The sequence below is a fragment of the Emys orbicularis genome, chromosome 7 (genome assembly GCF_028017835.1).
Source record: "Emys orbicularis isolate rEmyOrb1 chromosome 7, rEmyOrb1.hap1, whole genome shotgun sequence".
Classification (NCBI taxonomy): Eukaryota; Metazoa; Chordata; order Testudines; family Emydidae; genus Emys; species Emys orbicularis.
In genome coordinates, this window is record NC_088689.1 from 121259098 (window position 1) to 121278676 (window position 19579).

Below are 19579 nucleotides of genomic sequence, written 5' to 3' on the forward strand. Positions count from 1 at the left end.
AGTGGGTGGGTGTGTCGCTCCCCCTGTGGGAGTGCCCCCCCGTCTCTCCGGCTCTCCCCCTCTCCGGCTCTCCCGGCGGCGCTGCCGGGGCGGGTGGGTGACTCACGCTGCCTTTGAATGGCAGCCCCGAGCTTTATAACGGCGGGAGCGGCCCGAGCTCCCGGCTCTGCTCCTTCAGCTGCCGCCGCCGCTGCCCTCGGGGCGGACCCCGCTCCCGGCGCAGCCCCAGCGCGGCCAGGCACCGGGCACCATGCGCTGCGCCCCCCTCCTACTGCTGCTGCTCTCCGCGGGGGACGCCGCGGTCATCACCGGGGTGAGAGCCGCGGGGCGTCCGGGGGGACACGGGAGCCCGCCCAGCGCCCGGCTCTGGCGGCCCCGCGGGGGAGCGACCCTCCGCCGCCCGGCGCTCCCGGGGAGGCGCGCTCAGCTGGGAGCGGGGCAGGGCTGAGCCGGCTCCTGGGACGGGGGGCAAGGGGGTGAGTGGTCCCAGGTGCTGGAGGTCTCTGGGGGGTGGGAGGTTCATGGTCCCAGGTGCTGGGGGTCTCTGGGGGGGTTCCAGTGGTCCCAGGTACTGGAGGTCTCTGAAGGGTGGTTTGGGGTTCCTATGGGGGGGAACGGTCCCAGGTCCTGAGGGTCTCTGGAGATGGTTGGGGATCAGTGGTCCCTGGTGTTTGAGGGGTTTCTATGGGGGTGAGTGGTCCCAGGTGCTGGGAGTGTCTGGGGGGTGAGAGGTTCATGGTCCCAGGTGCTGGGGGTGTCCTGGGGGTGAGTGGTCCTAGTGGGGTTTTGGGGGGGGTGCCAGTGGTCCCAGGTACTGGAGGTCTCTGCAGGGTGGTTTGGGGTTCCTATGGGATGAACAGTCCCAAGTGCTGGGGGTGTCTCTGTGGATGTTAGTGGTCCTAGGTACTGAGGATCCCTGCGGGGATGATTGGGGGTTTCTATGGGGGCGGGGAACAGTCCCATGTCCTGGGGGGTCTCTGGGGATGGTTGAGGATCAGTGGTCCCTGGTGTTGGGGGGTTTCTCTGGGGGTGAATAGTCCCATGTGCTGGGGGGCTATGAGGTAATGGGGTCTCTCCAGTTACACCGTGTGGGTGCCAAACCTGCCCACACTGCATTCTGCCAGCAGCTGCTGTATCGGGAGCAAGCAGAGCCCTTATTCTGTTCCCCGTGAAGTTCCTTTCTGCCCCCACCTGGCCGGGTGTTATTGCACACTCACCGGCCTTTCTCAGTGCAAAGGTGCCCGCGCCTGGTCTGCACCAGGTGGGGAGTTATTGTAGGGCAGGAAGCGCTTTGCTAAAGGAGATGAAATGACTTTTCTGAATGGTGAACATCCCTGCCCTTGGTTTGAGCTTCACCCCCAAGCTGTTTCCAGGCCCAGGGTCCCACCCTGCGGTCTTGCCTCACGCAGATCTCTGAAGATCTGCAGGATGGAGGTGCTAGTTTTAGCCCAGACGGATTGGCCCTGGGTGGGACATTTCGCACTAGTTGCAACTGACGTTTTATTGGTAACTACTTAAAATGAAAAGCAGGGGCCGGAGCTGATTCCCAGTAACAGTTAATGCCCCCATTTGATTTTGCTTTTCTTCTTGCATAACTTACCACAAGATTTCACTTTCTCACAAGGAAATCCACCTCCTTTCAGCTCTTTAGCTTATTTCCAGCAGATGGATTGACAGCTGTCAGTTTTCCCCTTGAAGTTATATCTGAGATTTGTAGACTGCATGTCCCTTGAAAGAATTAGCCACAGTACTTTCCAGTTTAAACATTTAATATGCAGTGAAACTTGATCATTTAACATCCTATTGTCCCTAAAAGATCTCATAGAATCATAGAATATCGGGGTTGGAAGGGACCTCAGGAAGTCATCTAGTCCAACCCCCTGCTCAAAGCAGGACCAATCTCCCAAACCTATCCTCAATCATACTTAAGAGAATTAGCATTATTAGAAGACTATCTCTGTTAAGAAGCCAATATTATTCATCCCTTGAATGGTTATTTAAGAGAGGGTTTATTGTGTGTTAATGTATTTAGAGTTTTAAAAACTCTACTGTCCATTCATTTCACCCCTATAACTTGTCTCCGATTGCCCAGTTTAAATATTGATGTTAAAAATGTCTAATGTTTGTACAGGCTTAATGTCCTTTAAATTCATTTTGAGATCATTCTATTGGTTTCATCCGTTGAAATGCACCTGCTTTAAAAGGTTCCGAAAACACAATGCTTTGCTGTCTCTCTCGCTCTTTTTTTTTTTCTTTCCTGAACTGACCATGAGTTGATAGCGAATTGTTCATTGCTATTTTTTATTAGAATATACTTTTGGGGTGAAAAATACAATTTTTCTAATATTGTTTAAATAAAAATTGTTAGAACAGTTTTTACTTTAAAATAATCTTTTTCAATGTTTGCTTTAGGTTAATAGTTAAGCATTTACATTCTTTGGACATCTTAAAGTCTATTTTCAGTACATAATGTAACCATTTAGAAATTGTATTCATGGCAACAGATATTTCATTGTTTTCCAAGGTTCTGGTCTAATCAACAGGAAGACTGGTTCAGAACTTGTTTACTTGCACATGAGAAACTGTGAAGAAGTTTTGAAATATTTGAGAATTTGAAAATCTCTTTACATTAAGAATATTTCCGGATACACTGTAGGTCCAGTCTAAATATTTGCCAATAAAGTCTTAGCTACACCTTTAAAACATTAAAAACCCCAGTAAAAAAGCTAATAGTGAAGAACAGAATAGTAGGCAGGGACTAAATGGATTAGAACAGAAAAGTGTATTAGAATTATAAAATGCTATTTGCTTGAAACCAAAGTGCGTTTTTACTCATCCCTTTACCCTGTACTTTTGGTTATGTGAAATACTCATACACTGGGTGAATGCTTTGTTAGTTTTTCTTTTTAGTGTTCACTCAGCATGCATGAGCATTGTGAATACTACTCCTTGTGCAGATTTAAGGCACAAGTGCCAACTTTCCTGCAGTAAATAAGCACCCCGACTTTCACAATAAGACATACTCAAGCTAATCCCATTTCAAAACAAGGCAATCCCTAAGAACCCCAACTTTCTATGTGACTAGATCCCCCTGGCGTGCCGTCTGGGACTGTGGTGGGCCCGCTGTGCACCCCTGACTCTCTTCTCCCCCTTGCCCCTGCTTGCCGGGAGCTGATCAAAAAAAAAAAAAGAAGCTACAAGCCAAAAACTAGCCAACAAGCAACTCACGCTAATTAAGCCAAAAACAAGCCCAATTTCTGTGTTGTTGTTTTTTTTCACGGGTTTGGCATGTCTGATTTAAGGGCTTGATCCAAAGCCTATTGAAGTCAGGGAGGGTCTTTCCTTTAACTTAAATGGACTTTGGTTCAGACACTAAATCACAAATAAAGCGTACAGAAAGTTACCAGGGTTTTCCACAAGAATTTAGTTGAACGTGGACTGAGGAGTAGGAATGTCATTAAGTAACCACAGCGTTATGCCCCAAATATGGGGAATATTGGTATCAGTTAAAGGTTGGAGATAAGAGAAAGTGGGGAGCTAAAAAGTGAATGGCGGGGCCATCCCTTTTTAGGATTTGGGACAATGTAATTGAATTATTAGAGGGAAAACCTTCAATGGGTTCGAGAGTAAATAGCTGAAGATCAGGTTGAAAAGGAATATTGACTAACACAATGTCTTAAGTGTCATTATTATTTAGAATGTATTCAGTGGTGTTTCAGGGCTACGTTCTGACACCCTTACTGACACTGAGTAGCACCTCACTCTGCCAGTAGTCCCACTGAAATGAATGGGACTCCTTGGGGAGTAAGGTACTACTCAGGGTGAGCATGGGTGCCAGACTATGACCCATAAAGAGTAGCATGGTAGTCAAATGTACAGCCTGTTGTTCATGTTCAGAAGCAGATTTTAGATCACCACAGCATGAGTTTCCCTGCCTTCTGGGAAAGCACTGCCAGCTGTACAACGTTCACAAGACCAGGGCAATGAACGCTGTAAACTTGCATGTGTTTGATTAATTCAAAATGCACCAGCACAAGATGGGTCTGATAAGCACCCAGACATGCCAAGCTAGTTAAAACTTGATTCTGTGCAGTGGTAGTGTTAGCACCTTCCCTCTCCCCCACCTCCCCGCCTCCCCCCCACCCCACTCTACACCCCCGCTGCCTCAAATGACAGACTTAATCATTTAATTTTGTATACAAAAAACAAGGACCAAATTCCAGAGACAGTACAACAGGAGAACGAAGAGGAAGCCCCTCCCCTTTTTTAAATTGTCTTGTTTATGTGCACCTCAGTGGGGTTGTAAACCCAATGTGTTCTCAGACTACTCTGTCCTCAAACTTTTTGCATGTGGTTGCACCACTGCTAAACTCTGCTGTAAAGCCAAAAGAACTTATTTTGAATCAGTGGCGTTATTGTGGCTTTATCCCAGTGTCACTAGTGCAGAATTTGACCAGTAGATTTATTTTGTTGTTTATGGAAGGTTAGAAAACAGACATTATCTACCTGAGAGGTTCTAACAGCAGTTTTAGAGTTGGACTAGTCTTTTGGGTAAGTATGTCTTTAGGCTGGTTTGTAACAGCTGCTGAACTTATTAAATATATATTTTAATGTGAGTGCTACACATTTTGGTTACATATGCTATTTCATTGCTCGTCCCTAGCCCCAAGAGCTTTTTCTAAGTTACTATCTGTTCAGTAAATATGTATTTTGATGCGAGTTCTGCTGTTTGAAATGGCATAATATTTACCTGGGGGAGTACATAGAATGGCATTTATCATGTAAATCCCAGTATAAGATACTTAAGCACTTTTTTCTAAAATGAGAGTTTGTTTCAATAGACGGTAATGTCTCCCTCAGATCAATTAAGATTCCTTATGCATCCTGTTCTCAGTTTGCCTGTTTGAGACAATTGATCAGAACCCTTTTTTGCCTGTCAGTCCTGCTGTCAGATACTGGGGGGGGGGGGAATGGAGGAGGGGGGGGGAAAGAGGTCAGATTCAGTTTACCTTAGTTATGTGATGAGGCCCATTACTTCAGTGATACTCCTCACTTGAGCAAGTAGAATGGGATTTGGCCCTATAATGGTATAATTAAAATCCTTATAACCTTTTTGGGTTTTTTTTTTAAATGTATTTTAACAGGAATAAACATGTATAGTAATTCACTTCTGAACCCCAGCGTTTCACTTGCTCTTAAATTTTTGGTTTTCAAAATGTACAAAGCAATTCCTAGTTCATTTTGTGTTTATACAAGTATGCCTTAAACCAATGGTTGAAATTTACAATGGACAGCCCCTCCTTCTACAGCTCACATCAACACCTATCTGGGTGTGGACTGTTTATGCCAAGCTACTCTCTTAGATACTAAAAACCCCTTTTAATTTAGATGCAGAATATGGTCTAGATAATAATCATAACATCCCTGATTAAGCTTTTATTTTATCTAGTTCCAAGAGGACTTTTGTGATAAAAGTATAATACAGTCTTACATTTGCAAAGGCACTCAACCATAAAATACTAGCATTAGAATTTAGAAGGAAAAGTGATTCAAAAATCTTTAAATTCATTTATGAATTTCTCAGCATTAGCTTCTCTTCAAGACAGGGCCACTTATCTATTTGGCACACTTTACTCCGTTTACACTTAGTCAAATACCTCAGGCCATGAATTAGAAAGAACATCAGCATACACTTAAGTCCATCACTATTCAGCACAGCATTTTGGGAAGCTTTCCTGAATGGGGGTTGTAGACTAATTCCAGTTTTACCCCTCACATATACATGGGGGTAGCTGGTGGCAGAGTTGATCCTTCAGCCCTGATCCAGACCCCCTACGTAGTCATGGCTTGTTTAAACATACAGGTCTAGATTCTGTTGTTATAAATGTTAAATGAGCCATTGTAGCTTGCAATCTTTTCAATGTATTGTCAGGTTCCCACATAAAAGTGTAGCAAAAAGCAGTGGACTGTGCTATTTTTGGAGTGCTTTTGTTTGCCTAATACTATTTATCTGTTTATTAAACTTCAGGCTTGCGACAGGGATCTACAGTGTGGGGGTGGCATGTGCTGCGCTGTTAGTCTCTGGATTCGCAGCCTCCGAATGTGCACGCCAATGGGCGACTTGGGAGAAGAATGTCATCCTTTGAGTAATAAAGTTAGTATGTACTAATGGCAGTTCTTATGATACTGAAACTGACAAGGCAGAAATAAATGTGAATATATTTTGTTGTAAGTCAAATTGCATAAAAAAATTATACATGGTAAAAACGCAGGGATCTGTAGTGTCAGTTACAATACCCAGCAGTTTGCTCCTTTATGGAAGCAGCATTGAAGGAACATACGTAAAGAAATATATTACTGTCAAAATTATTCTGAAGAAAACCCAAGGTCAAAAGTACTGTACGTTTTGCTTTTGCATTATTTGATAGAAACAATATTTCACAGTTCCAGGGCCCAACTCTTGATGCACTTCCTCATGCAAGTAGTCCTTGATAATACAAGTAAGTGCCAGTAGCTTCAGTGGAACTACTCTAGTGAGTAAGAACTACAGTAGTCACACAAATAATAACAACATCAGTAGGCACCTGGTATATTCATTGGAGCGCATTCCCTGATATTCCCCATCAATGCCAGTTGTGCTCTTACTCTTAAAGATCCATTGATGCCACAAAAAGCCATTTAAAACTATATTGGTTTCCAAAAAAGTAAAAACTGCATTTGAGAACTCTCATTTAAGGCTACCTTTACTAAACTGATGCTCGAAAACATATGACTGAACATCTAGCTTTGACCGATATTTTTATACAGTACAAGCCACATTGGAATATCTTGTCACAATGCTTAATCTTACTTGCAAATCTAATAGCACGATCCAAGTCTTTTCCAAGCATAGTCAACAGCATCCACGTAACCCAAAATACTACTTACAACTATATACATTGAGCTAAACTTTGTTAGGGTTTAGTCCTTTTGTTGAAGTTGGTGGGAGAGAAATTGACATAGAATGAAATCAGAACCATATATTCATTTTGAAAGTTTGGTTTGAGACCATCATTTTAAAACTTGGTGGTCTTGAAGGTCATGCCAAAGAAAATGTGACCTAAGAGTAGCCATGTGTGGAAGATCTTAATTTCAGATCTGTGAGTGCAGTACAAATTAGTTGTATCTCTGACTAGCTGATTGTAGGCACAACTTTGTGTCTGCAATTCATTTTCTGAAAGGAAATACAGGTCTCAGTCTAGCTAAAAAGATACCTTACTGGAAGATTTAAGGGTATTAGGAACCAGATTGCACTAAGTAATGTCATTTTCTCCCATTTTAAGACCCCTTTACATTAACAGAGGGATGTACATAATCTTCACTGTAAATGAGAATCAGGACCTAGTTGTTCGATGAGTTTATTATTATTATTACAATAATTTATAATGTCCACTATATCCTTTAGCTGAGTGTACACAGTGGTACAGTTAATAAAGAGGAATATCCAGATCTGGTTTATAGTTAGTCACTGAAGTTTACAACTTTTACAAGGTTAATTTTAAACTTATGCTCTTGACCAGGCTACTGTACTTGACAGATAGAAAGCAAAGCTGACTTACTGTACTCTGTGAAATTAAATATTTTCAAAGATAAAGTGGAGGAGGTGTTCCTCAAGGTTTCTTTCCTCTCCTTTAAATATTTTGTGTGTGAGGATTGAGAGCCCAGTACTGTTGAATATTGAAACATTTCATTTGTCTGCAGGTCAGGTAAAAACCACACACCTTCAGTTTATACTTTCCCACACTGTTTTGCCATTGAATTTAAATGCGCTCTGCAAAGACTAACCTACATTGCGAGGCAATTTAGTCTTCATGAAAGATTAGCCTTGCGCTCACTTGGGCGGAAACTCTCACCTGTGTTAAATAACACGTGCTGAGTTTGTGTGGTGGACTCCTGACTGTGAGCAACTGTTCTGAGACCACTAAAAGCATTTCACTTACTGCAGAAAACTGCTCCTTAGGCTACGTCCACGCTTCAGTGTAGACGCTCACTACAGCGACGGAAGGGGTTCTCCCATGGCTGTAGTGCATCCACCTCCAAAGAGGTGGTAATGTCATTGATGGAAGAATTCTTCTATTGTCCTAGTGCTGTCTACACGGGGGATTAACTACATCACTCAGGGATGTGGATTTTTCACACCCCTGAGTGATGTAGCTGGGTTGATGTAACTTTTTAGTACAGACTCGCAGGGCCGCCCGGGGGGGGGCAAGTGGGGCAATTTGCCCCAGGCCCCGGGCCCCACAGGGGCCCCCACGAGAGTTTTTTGGGGCCCCTGGAGCGGGGTCCTTCACTCGCTCCGGGGGCCCTGGAAAACTCTCACGGGGCCCGGGCCCCCGGAGCTTCTTTCGCTCCGGGTCTTCGGCAGCAGTTCAGCGGCGGGGGGTCCTTCCACTCCGGGACCCACCACCGAAGTGCCCTGAAGACCCACGGCGGGGGGTCCTTCCGCCCCGCGACCCGCCGCTGAAGTGTCGGGACTTCGGCGGCGGGGGCCCCCTGCCGCCGAAGACCCCAGGCCCCTTGAATCCTCTGGGCGGCCCTGCAGACCCGCCCTTAGTTTCTATCTAAAGTCCATCCCCCATTTGCTTAGTGTCTGAGCACCTCACAATCTTTATCATATTTATCCTCACAACACCCCTGGGAGGTAGGGCAGTGGTGTTACCCCCATGTTACAGATGGGGAACAGAGAGACTGATTTGCCCAAGATCACACAGGTAGTCTGTGGTAGAGCAGGAACTACAACCCAGGTCTCCTAAATACTAGGCCAGGGGTAGGCAACCTATGGCACGCGTGCTAAAGGCGGCACACGAGCTGATTTTCGGTGGCAGTCACACTGCTCGGGTCCTGGCCACCGGTCCGGGGGGCTCTGCATTTTAATTTAATTTTAAATGAAGCTTCTTAAACATTTTAAACACCTTATTTACTTTACATACAACAATAGTTTAGTTCTATATTATAGACTTACAGAAAGAGACCGTCTAAAAACGTTAAAATGTATTACCGGCACGTGAAACCTTAAATCAGAGTGAATAAATGAAGACTCGGCACACCACTTCTGAAAGGTTTGCCGACCCCTGTACTAGGCTATTGCCCTAATCGGTCCTTCCTCCCAAATTAAACACTAATCTCCCCACACACCCCAACATACTTTTCCATGTATAAAATGAGTAAACTATTATTTCTATACCTATTGTACAGCAACCGTTGTTTCACTAAGGATCAACCCAGATATGTACACCCTGTGTCCTGTCGATCTCTCTCTGTTTGTAGTGCATCAGTCACTGTCTATCTAGGGCAATGCCGTGCAATCTGTGGCCCTGAACACTAAATTGTGGCCCTTAAGGTCAATTGTATGAGGTGGAAAATGTCGTGATTGTGGATGGAAAACGTGCTCCCTGAGCTGCCCCTTGTAATTTTTCCTAAATTGAAGTGTTTGAATCAGCTCCATGGCTTGGAGGAGGCATCCCACTCCTCCTACAGCGTCAGCAGCAGCTCTGGTGTGAGCCAGTTGTGCTCTGAGCAGCTGCTCTTCCTTCCCGACTGCAGCTGGTAAGCAGTTCCCCCGCTGGCTGCCTGCTATGCTGCAGGTGGAAGGAGGAGAGAGTTGCTGATCCATTGCCTGCTTCCTTACTGAGCTGTGGGGAAAAACTGGCTCTGCCTAGCCTAGGGAAGTGCCTAGCAAAGGGTGGCTCCAGCCCCTGACACAAGGCAGCCTAATAAAGGGGGGGAAAGGGAAGCAGGTGACAATTACGGCTCCCTGATGCTCTGCCCCAGCTCTGGTTAGAACAGGGCCTGCTCTAACTTGTGCTGACTGGCAAAAGCTCCCCAGGGACCATATGCCAACTGGGCATAGTCTGAGAGAACTGCACTCCACTCACCCTCCCTCTCTCCTCAGTCGGCATCGGGGAAAGCATGGGAGCCATGTATGCTGGTCCTTTGCCAGCTGGGGATTTCCCCACACTGTGAGTTCCTTGGCAGACATTGCTCGGTTAGGCCTTGAAATTGTGTGGTCCCCTCAGGACATTTAAATTGCTTGGGCTTCAGTGTCAAACTGGGGGAGACCACTAGAGTTCAGGGTGAACATTGCCCTCCTTGCAGTCACTGACTGCTGCCAAGACAGGTGCCTTTAAGCTGCTTTGTATGTATTTTTTCAACTTTTTAATAATTTTTTTAGCTACTTGGCCACATTCCCCTTGCCTCTGTCCTTATTGGCCACTGCCAAGTGCAATGTGCCGTTTTAGTGACAAGCATGCGAGGATACAAGTGGTGGTTTCCTTGGGTTTGAATCTGTCCTATGTGGAAATGAAACTCCCTTTGACTTCACTGGAGATTGCACTTGTGGAATTGGGCCCACGGTTAGGTTCTGGATAGTATGAGAGTATCACGTGGTAAGTACCTGTTTTGAGAGTTGCTCAGTTTTTAGACCGAGGAATACGTTTGTATCATCCTTTTGGAGAGTTTCACTCACTCTGCATTTAAATTAATCCCATTCTTTTTCACACACACCTCTAGGTCATAGCAGAGAACAATTCCAAGACAAGCCTTTTTCTGTAACACATAAGAGACACATAGCAGGATTTCTTAGGCTGCAGGTTCTTTGGGTCACAGGCGCTGGGTCTGAATCTCCTTTCCCACTGATATAAATAAGTTAGGATAAGATAAAACTGGTGTAAGTAAGAGGAGACTCCTCCCCCAATGTCTTCATATGTATCTGTACAGCTCTCTGAGCACTCCTAGAATAGAAATATTAGATTGTAATTTATGCAACGGACATATTTGAGCTTTATGGCAGAAAAGAGTCAAATTACTTTCATTTAATTTTGTGAAATAATAGAACTGGAAGGAAAAGATGTTCCTATGTTCTAAAGCTACAGATCTGTATTCTAGGCCTGGCTAGTAGCACTGCCTAGGATTAACATTGCCTGACACTTCCCTTTGTAAGACCCTGTTTTCAATTGCTTGTAGCTTTGTCAAACTTTAACTACTTGGGCTGAAATTTCCCATGCCAGGTGTCTGCCTCAGGCTGAGCTTTTTGGAAGGTTTCAGCCAAAATGTTTCAGCTGTTTCCAAGAATAAGTCTGGGGGGAAATGTGTTTTGTTTAAAAAAATAAAAATAAAAATCTAGTGATCTTGGAAAGCTGAGTGTCCCCAGACCAGGGGCGGCTCTAGCTTTTTTGCCGCCCCAAGCACGGCAGGCAGGTTGCCTTCAGCGGCGTGCCTGCGGGAGGTCCCCGTCCCGCGGATTCGGCATACCCGCCGCCGAATCCTCCCGCAGGCATGCTGCCTGACTGTCACCCTCGCAGGGACCGGCAGGGCGCCCCCCGCGGCTTGCCGCCCCAGGCACGTGCTTGGAGCGCTGGTGCCTGGAGCCGCCACTGCCCCAGGTTTATGAGCAGGGCCTTTGTCTCAGGGATGTACCTTTTGCTGTCCCCATGAAAATATGCCCAAATTTGGCCAAATTGCAAGCCTTAGCAAAATGGTATTTCACACATGCTGAGTAGATACGTGCTAGATCTGAATAAGGCAGGGATCCTGTGGAAAAAGAGTATGTTATCATGTAACCAAACACTGTATCATAATGCATATGCACAAGGGAAGTGAGTTAAGATGGCACAAGCAACATTTTTTTTTTTTTAATGCTGGGTTTTTGTCAGTTTAATATAGATATACACACCAAGAAAAGCACAGCACAACTTGAAATTGTGCACAAAGGTGGCTTTTAAGTTTTCCGTTGAACTCCTCCAATCCTGATCTGTCTGTTCTCTGGACATAATTTAGAGCACTGTTAAGGCCAACAAGCCATTACAGAAGCCAGGAATTGCTGGACACAGGGAATAGTGGGGGCAGAAGCAGGGGTGACACATAGAAGCCATTATGTGAGCTGTATGCCACCAGGTAATCCTTCTCCAGTTGAGTGATCTTCCTAGGGCCAGTTATGCTGCTTTGTGGCTGCTTTGTAATGGCAGTACAGAGCAAAGAGTCATGAAGGCAGGAGTCCATCTAGATCACTGCATGCAGATACCAGTGTGAAGTACAGATGGAAAAACAGGGACCTGATGACTAAGGTTAATGCATTTTTACAATAGATCTATTTATAAAATTGGAGGAAAAGATGACATCGTGTCACTGCCTCCATCTCCGCATACCAATGGGTACTATTGCTACCTGCTGCTGACGCTGCTTCCTCTCGTCACTTCTGACCTTTTCAATACTTGCTTCCAGGTCCCGTTTCTTGGGAGAAGAATGCATCACACCTGCCCATGTCTGCCTAACTTGGCTTGCCTACGGATATCTCCTAGCAGATTCAAATGTTTACCAGAGTTCAGAAACGAAGATGTCTTTTTTTAGCAGGAACAGTTCTTAACCATAAACAGGCACTTCATGTATTTACATTTTTCCTTGTTATTGTGATGAACAAGTTATTTGCCAGAGGAAATTCTTTAACGTACGTTCTTGCCTCGTAAACGTTGAAAACAAACATTGAGATACTGTGGTGTTATGGCCAAGACTTTCAAAAGGGACTACTGATGTCAGATGCTTCCATTTTTGGATGCCCAAACTGAGATATCTTAAAAGGGAGCGATTGGCAATTTCATAGCACTTTCTGGAAATCATGCCCCTTTAAAATGTCCCAACGACAGGGCCCAGAAATGGAAGCTTCCCAAATCACTCGTTGCTTGGTAACTCTTGGCCAATATTTTTATACTTGAATAAGTTGATTAAAAATGTGATGTGTGTGTATGGGGGGGGGGGGTGTTGTACAGAAGTATAGCGCAAAGCATAAGATGACTGCCAAAATAAGTGTATTTAGATTAAATTTGGTACCTTTATTGTAATTATTATAGTATTTGTAGGTTAGGTGCATCACTACATTAACAGTTTAACCAATAGGTGTAGCTTTTACATTTTTTAAAACTGTCACATTAAACCAAAGCATCTAAGTGTAAAAAGTGTTCAAAGAATTCTATATGTTGTTTTAGTGTTCAAAGAGAAGAACGACTTGTTACTTAATCTGGCGTAAAACGTGCTGCTCATCTGAAACGATGTATTAAAATGTAGTTTATATTTAAAAAGAAACCCTAAAATCTATTTTAATGGGCCGCCTGACTTCTTATCATGTACATGTATTAATATTGCTGTGTAAAAATTCTGTATCAGAATAATGGCAGTATATCATTTGATTTATTTTAATATTATAGCATTATTTTTGTCACTTTGGTCTTCAATTTTTATTCCATGTAAACTGCTATTACATATATCACAGACCAAAATTAGCAAAGTTCCCTAAAAGTAGGTCCATAAAAGAGTACACACTTTTATATATTTCTAAGGAAACTCCATGGCTCATACACTAAGAGCTCCCTAACGCAAGTTTCCAGCAGATTCTTAGCTGATGTGACCTGAATAACGGGGAATTTTCTTGGCGCTAACATCAAGGCATTTGCTAGGTACGTGCCCCCAACGGTCTTCTTAAGCTTGTCAGATATATGTAGAGTGTGATTTTTATGAAACACCATGCAACTTGTCAATGCCTATGGTAAGAATTCCTATAGTTTGTGTGAGTTTCTCACACTTGTCTGCCACCAGTTGTGTATACAGACCCAGAAGGAGAAAAAGGGAGCCATTCATCTTCCAACAATCAGTTCCTTTTCTGCTGCTCTGCTGTTCTGAGACAAGTTGTGTTCTGGTGTATTAAAGCAAAGTGTGTTAAAGTTAGAGGGGATGGGAAATACCTTGGCCTCTTCAACCAGGGCCGGCTCTAGGCACCAGCAAAACAAGCTGGTGCTTGGGGCGGCACATTTTTAGGGGCGGCATGGCTGGCGCCAGAATGCCGCCCCTAAAAATGTGCCCCGGCTGCCCTAGCTCACCTCCGCTGCCGCTCGCGCGCCGCTACTCGCCCTCCCTCCCAGGCTCTCAAGCCTGGGAGGGAGGGGGAGCAGCGGCGCGCGAATCGGCTGTTTCGCGCGCCGCGGCCGCTCGGGGTCTCCCCCTCCCTCCCAGGCTCTCAAACCTGGGAGGGAGGGGGAGATCCCGAGCGGCCGCGGCGCGCAAAACAGCCGTTTCGCGCGCCGCTGCTCCCCCTCCCTCCCAGTCTTGAGAGCCTGGGGGGAGGAGGCAGGGCTGGGGATTTGGGGAAGGGGCGGAGTTGAGGCGGGGCTGGGGGTGGGGTAATTAAAAAACGGGGGGGGGGGGGGCGGCTGGCCAAAATTGTTTTTGCTTTGGGCGGCAAAAATCCTAGAGCCGGCCCTATCTTCAACAAATACCTTTCCATGCACTGTCATGGACCCCCAGGAGAGGAACATTGTGGTCTTGATGCTCCTCCATTTCTTCTGTGTGGAGCTTGGATGGAATGGAGAAGGGGGAGCCCCTCACAGCAGGTTGCATCTCCCCGATTGAAAGCTGTCTGACACCAGTACAAGTTAGTTGTCATCCCCCTTTGGAAGCTCCGAATGGAATAGTGGGTGTAGCTGAGAGCTCTACTTCATGCCGCCCTCCTGTTCCCCTTACAGTGGGGTTGGGGCAGCTGGTACAGGATTTCCACCCCTGCAAAACAGAATGCCCCACCTGCCTCATTTGCGTAAAATGGCCTTAGTAGACCAGAGAAACTGTCCCTGTCTGTGTTGGAGTAGATTATGGTGGTTCTGGTTGTGTGACCACCACGCATCACTTCAGACCATCAAGGTGTCTGCAATTTGTTAGTCGCCCCGGAAGTACAGCCATCCTATTTATTTCCTCATCAGTCTTGCTGTAGCACTTCAGAGACCATTCTATCTCCTAATGCGAGTCAAGACAGGACTTCTGCCTTCAATTCAGTCCTCCTGTAATGTGTATGTTATTTAGCAAGGGCATGTGCTCGAGGACCTGTGCATTGAAAACACACCACTGTTTTGTTGCTCTTCGATAAATGATTTTTTACTCAGCTTTCATATTTTAATGTACAGTTGATACCTGATTTAATGTGATGCACCTAAATGATGCTATGCTACAACTTCGGAGGTGAGTGATTTTCCAGATTTAAGGAGGAGATCCAGAAGCATCAGCCTACAATAAACATGGGAAACAAATAATTGGTTTGGTAGCTATGGAGCTAATCAAATGACAGAACGTAGACATAGGCAGCATTTCACATAAACCATGAGTGTAAGAGGTAAAACTACCTTTAAAAATTGGTTAATGGTACTTAGTATACCCTTTGCTGACTGGCAATCACTTCTTACTGACCCTGGTACAAAGTGTTAAGGAGACATTTATACTTTTTTTTTTTTATAAGAACAGATTTAAAAAAAATTTTTAAGCTAATGTTAAAAAATTATATAATACATAGATTGAGAAAAGTGTGTCTGTACATCTGGGTATAGTGCTTAGATTATCCACAAATACAAAGTTTGTTTTTAAAGTCATAAGATACATATAGTGCATAATCAGCAATAACCCAAATTTAGGTGAATGAATTTAAGAATACAGTTTAGATGTTTAGCATCCATGCATTCAGGTACATTAGTCATGAAAAAAGTTATACAGAGAGTTGGTGGCGGAAAGCAAAATATATCAATGAGTGAAGATTGTCCCTCAGTAATTGAGAATTTAGAATAGGTTGTCTATTTAGAGAAAAAACAGTCCACCAGGAAAGTATTTACTTTCCCGCTTTAAAGAAACCATACAAAATCAGCATCTTCACAGTGAAACTCTTTCTGCTTCTCTAACCAGAATATTCTCCCCAAAAAGAGATGCATCGTTCCCAGAGGCACTGCAATACCAGGTCAATGCATGCTGTGGTCAGAGCAAGCTCTTATTCCAGCCCCCTGTTTCAAAAATCAATTTAATATACAGTCCTCAAATAAAGGACATATCAGATATTAAACTGATAACAACAGATTTAAAATTTTTATTATTAAGCTAATGTTAAAATTATATAATACATAGGTTGAGAAAAGAGTGTCTGTACATCTGGGTAGAGTGCTTAGATTATCCACAAATACACAGTTTGTTTTTAAAGTCATAGGCTACATATAGTGCATAATCAGCATATTCAAATCTATGCCAGTTGGGAGGAACTAGGTGTAGAGCCAGCAAAGCACGGAATGATGGCAACATTTGATACATCAGCAAGTGCTTACACTTTCTTTACCACAAAGCCAAGAAACAGATCTGTGGATTACTGGGTGCAGCCAGAAGGTGGAAGAGTCCCTTACCATGTTCCACCACGATAAAATCCCTTACTCATACTTCCAAAAGAATCGGCTACTCCCAGTTGTAAAGGGATGATCCAAGAGCAAGGACTCTCCTAATTAAATAATTGCCATAACATGCTCATTCAGAAAATCAAAGCTCCACTCTAGGAAGTGCAATGTCCCAAGCGTAGCTCAAGTAAAAGTCTGTCTTCCCACAGTTGTATCCCCCAAAAGCATGACAGCAGAAGGGAGAATTCAGAAGGGGCGCACCCATGGCCTTGGCTAAGGATGTCATAGTTGATGCCATCAACTATTATTCCCAAGTCAGACCTCACTGGCATATAAAACAATGAAGGACCTTATCCTTCATTGTCTTGCATTTTGTATAGCCACCTTACACCTACTTTGCACTTGTTAAGATGCTACCCAATTGGAACAGGGCTGTTCTATAACCATTTTGCATCCATGTGGCGCAGGTGTAAATGACTATACAACACAGAGGAGAATCAAACCTGAAGTCTCTGAGGGTCTTAATTTGCTCTGCTGTTGTAGGAGGGATCTTTGTAAATCTTTCAGGTTTGAATAATTTGGTGAGAGTCCAACAGCCTTAAGGGCATAAGCGTTCAAATCCAATAGATGGATTAGTTTTTGTTTTTCTCTTTGTGGGCCTGATTCTGCCAGTGTAAAGGCTAACTCTAGGCTAGTCAGCCTTTGAAACCAGGGGCCAAGTCCTGCTGATGTCAGAGTAGCTCCACTGAACTCAGTAAAGCTATTGGCAATACACATAAGGTCAAGGAACCGAGCCCAAGGCTGCAGATGACAGTAGGCTTCAGAAATCTGGGGCCTGCGTCTCCATTCCCTTATGCTAGTTTTACACAGGTGTAACTCCATTGACTTCAATAGCATGCTGTCACCTCAGTGGAGTTACCCCTAGTTTACGCTCATGAGAAGAGAATAGGTCCATGGCACCCCAAAAATATACTGTAGTCTATGCACATATCCAGGCAGTCTTGGACTATTATTTCTTACTGAGCAGTGATACTGTGCGCAGAGCTGTGACAACATACAAGAGGACACAGGGCCTGCATCTCATCGCACAGTCACATAAATAAGGAGTAACTCACCTGAAGCCAATACTCCCATTATGTATCAGTGTGAGCAAGTGGACAATTCTGCGCAAAGATTACTAGAGATCTGTCCATCAGATAGAAATCCTAGTCGATTTTATCACACAGAAGCAGAACAACCTCTGTAGTTAACTCATGCCAATTAACTTTTAATGGGATTAGAGATTTAGCCGGGTAATGAGACCATCCATAATTATATTAGATAAGGTTGTAGCAATGTATAGGGGCTCTAAACTCTCACGTTTCAGAGCCAATCACTTACTAATTATGGGGGGGTTGGGAAGATGTGTCTAATTCCATAATTATCCATAACAGAGTTTCTTGCACCTTTCTGTGATGCATCTTGTTCTGCTCATTGTCAGCCACAGGAAACTAGACTAAATGAATCACCAGTGGGGTATAGTAATTCCTATGTTCCCATGCCATGGAATATTCACTTTGTGTTATTACCATAACCCTGATTTTAGCCACTTGAGCCTTGTTAATTCACACATGTTAAATGAAGGTTGGTTTGGCAGGAATAAGCACTTAACATGACTGTTGTAGATAAAGATATGGCTTATTCCACTCAAATTCTTTCCTAAACTCTGCCTTAGTCAACATCCTTTACCTATCCCAGTGAATATTTCATGCATCAACTACAGCTGAAAAGTTCTCTCTGCAGTGGAACACCCCCTCACCTGAAAACCATGACACACTTCAATTTTGCTTCATCTGACACCAGCAATAACAGGTTAGCTAGGTCCAAAAGAAGTATTTCAGAATGTTCACGGTCATGCATTCCCTAGCTGGTTTTTTTACCTGAGGGCCATATCAAAATTTAGCCAGCAGGGGCAATGGGATAGTGGGTAGCTAGCCCTGCCATTAAGGCGTTGCTTCAGACTTTTATGCTACACTATTTGTCTTGACATAACGTTGGGTAAAAATTCTAGGCCAGGACTATCTGCTTCTCAGGGCTGGGTCTGCAAGGAAGGCCCCCATCTTCCCCTGTGATAGATAATTAGTTCTTCTGACAGTATGTCTTTGTGTGTTACTGTGCCTTTGTTTATGATTTGGATATGTTCATTAACAGGGGAAGGAGGAAAAACCCCAAACCTGCTTTGTCAATGGTAACTAATCTTGACTTTTGGAAAAAAACATGTGGTCTATTTATTTTGCACTCTAGTGGTTGGCTTTTGTAGCTTAACTGAAAGCTTGAAAAGGACCAGATCCTACTGTCTTATGGTTTGACTTTCATTGTAATATCAGCAACAGAGGGTCCTGTGGCACCTTTAAGACTAACAGAAGTATTGGGAGCATAAGCTTTCGTGGGTAAGAACCTCACTTCTTCAGATGCAGATATTGTAATATCAGTGATGGGCTTAGAAGGGCCTTCTTGGGCAAGTTAAGAGGTGAATGCCAAGGCAGTGGAATCATAGCGTATACAAGACCTGGATTTGATTGCCTTTATCTAAGCAGGAGGGGATGGTCTGTGGTGGACAGCCCACTTGACTGGGCTTCTGGAGACCTGGGTTCTATTCCCAGTTCTGTCACTGACCTGCTAGGTGAGTGTATGCAAATTGTTTAATCTCTGTACCTCAGTTTACCCATCTGTAAAATGGGGGTGATGCTACTACCCTCCGTTGTGGCATTATGAGACCTACTGCTGGAACGTGCTCTATAACGGCTAGGTAGGATTTGAAGGACTTCTGCTGAATTTACCCTTAGGGAAATTTACTTACTACTTTGTCAGGATCCAGCTGTGAATAGTGTTCCCATTCCATGTCTCTCTCTGTGATTAAAAAAAACAGTGGGGCTAGAATGTCAATTCCTCTCTCTTTGGACAAAACCTACTGGCAAATCTATGGCCTCTTGCACAGCTCCAGGAGTAAACCAGATCATGGCTTAGAGGGTCACAGTCTGTTCCCTGCTTCCCCCCCACCCCCTGTTGCCTTGCTCCAGAAGGGAGCAATGTGAGCCAGCCCCATGCCTTGTGCAGATTAGTTCCCCTGCCACTGAGCTGGTACATCAGGGGAAGGGGAGTAGAATGTGGAACCACCCTCCTCTCCCTCATGTGCTGTGATATAGCTCATGTCAGGGAGTAGGATATAAGGGGGCACCTTTCACTCTCTTACTTCCCTGACCAGGCACATATAGTGGGTCACAACCCTCACCTCTTAGCTTGCATATTGTTCTGAGCTTTATATATTCTAGTTACTGACATCCCAGTTCTCTACAGCATCTATTTATATATGTAACTTATAA

General features: G+C 44.3%; 1 protein-coding gene and 1 non-coding gene across 2 annotated transcripts; one reads left to right on the top strand and one right to left on the bottom strand.

The window, feature by feature from the left end:
* The first annotated feature begins 250 nt into the window (after positions 1–250).
* On the top strand, positions 251–12384 carry PROK2 (prokineticin 2). The gene is made up of 3 exons (XM_065408581.1): positions 251–313; positions 6029–6154; positions 12259–12384. The coding sequence occupies exons 1-3, from the start codon at positions 251–253 to the stop codon at positions 12382–12384; spliced, it is 315 nt and encodes a 104-aa protein (XP_065264653.1).
* A 3375-nt stretch (positions 12385–15759) lies between these two features.
* LOC135881999 (U2 spliceosomal RNA) lies at positions 15760–15949 on the bottom strand. Its single transcript, XR_010561557.1, has one exon. It is a non-coding gene; the product is annotated as a U2 spliceosomal RNA (small nuclear RNA).
* Between the last annotated feature and the right edge of the window lie 3630 nt (positions 15950–19579).

What these genes read in the sequence shown, in the direction of transcription:
- PROK2 (XM_065408581.1), top strand. Translation starts at nt 251, where the DNA reads ATGCGCTGCGCCCCCCTCCTACTGCTGCTGCTCTCCGCGGGGGACGCC. An exon ending in ACGCCGCGGTCATCACCGGG is followed by an intron (nt 314 to 6,028) that starts GTGAGAGCCGCG and finishes ATTAAACTTCAG; the next exon opens with GCTTGCGACAGGGATCTACA. An exon ending in GTCATCCTTTGAGTAATAAA is followed by an intron (nt 6,155 to 12,258) that starts GTTAGTATGTAC and finishes ACTTGCTTCCAG; the next exon opens with GTCCCGTTTCTTGGGAGAAG.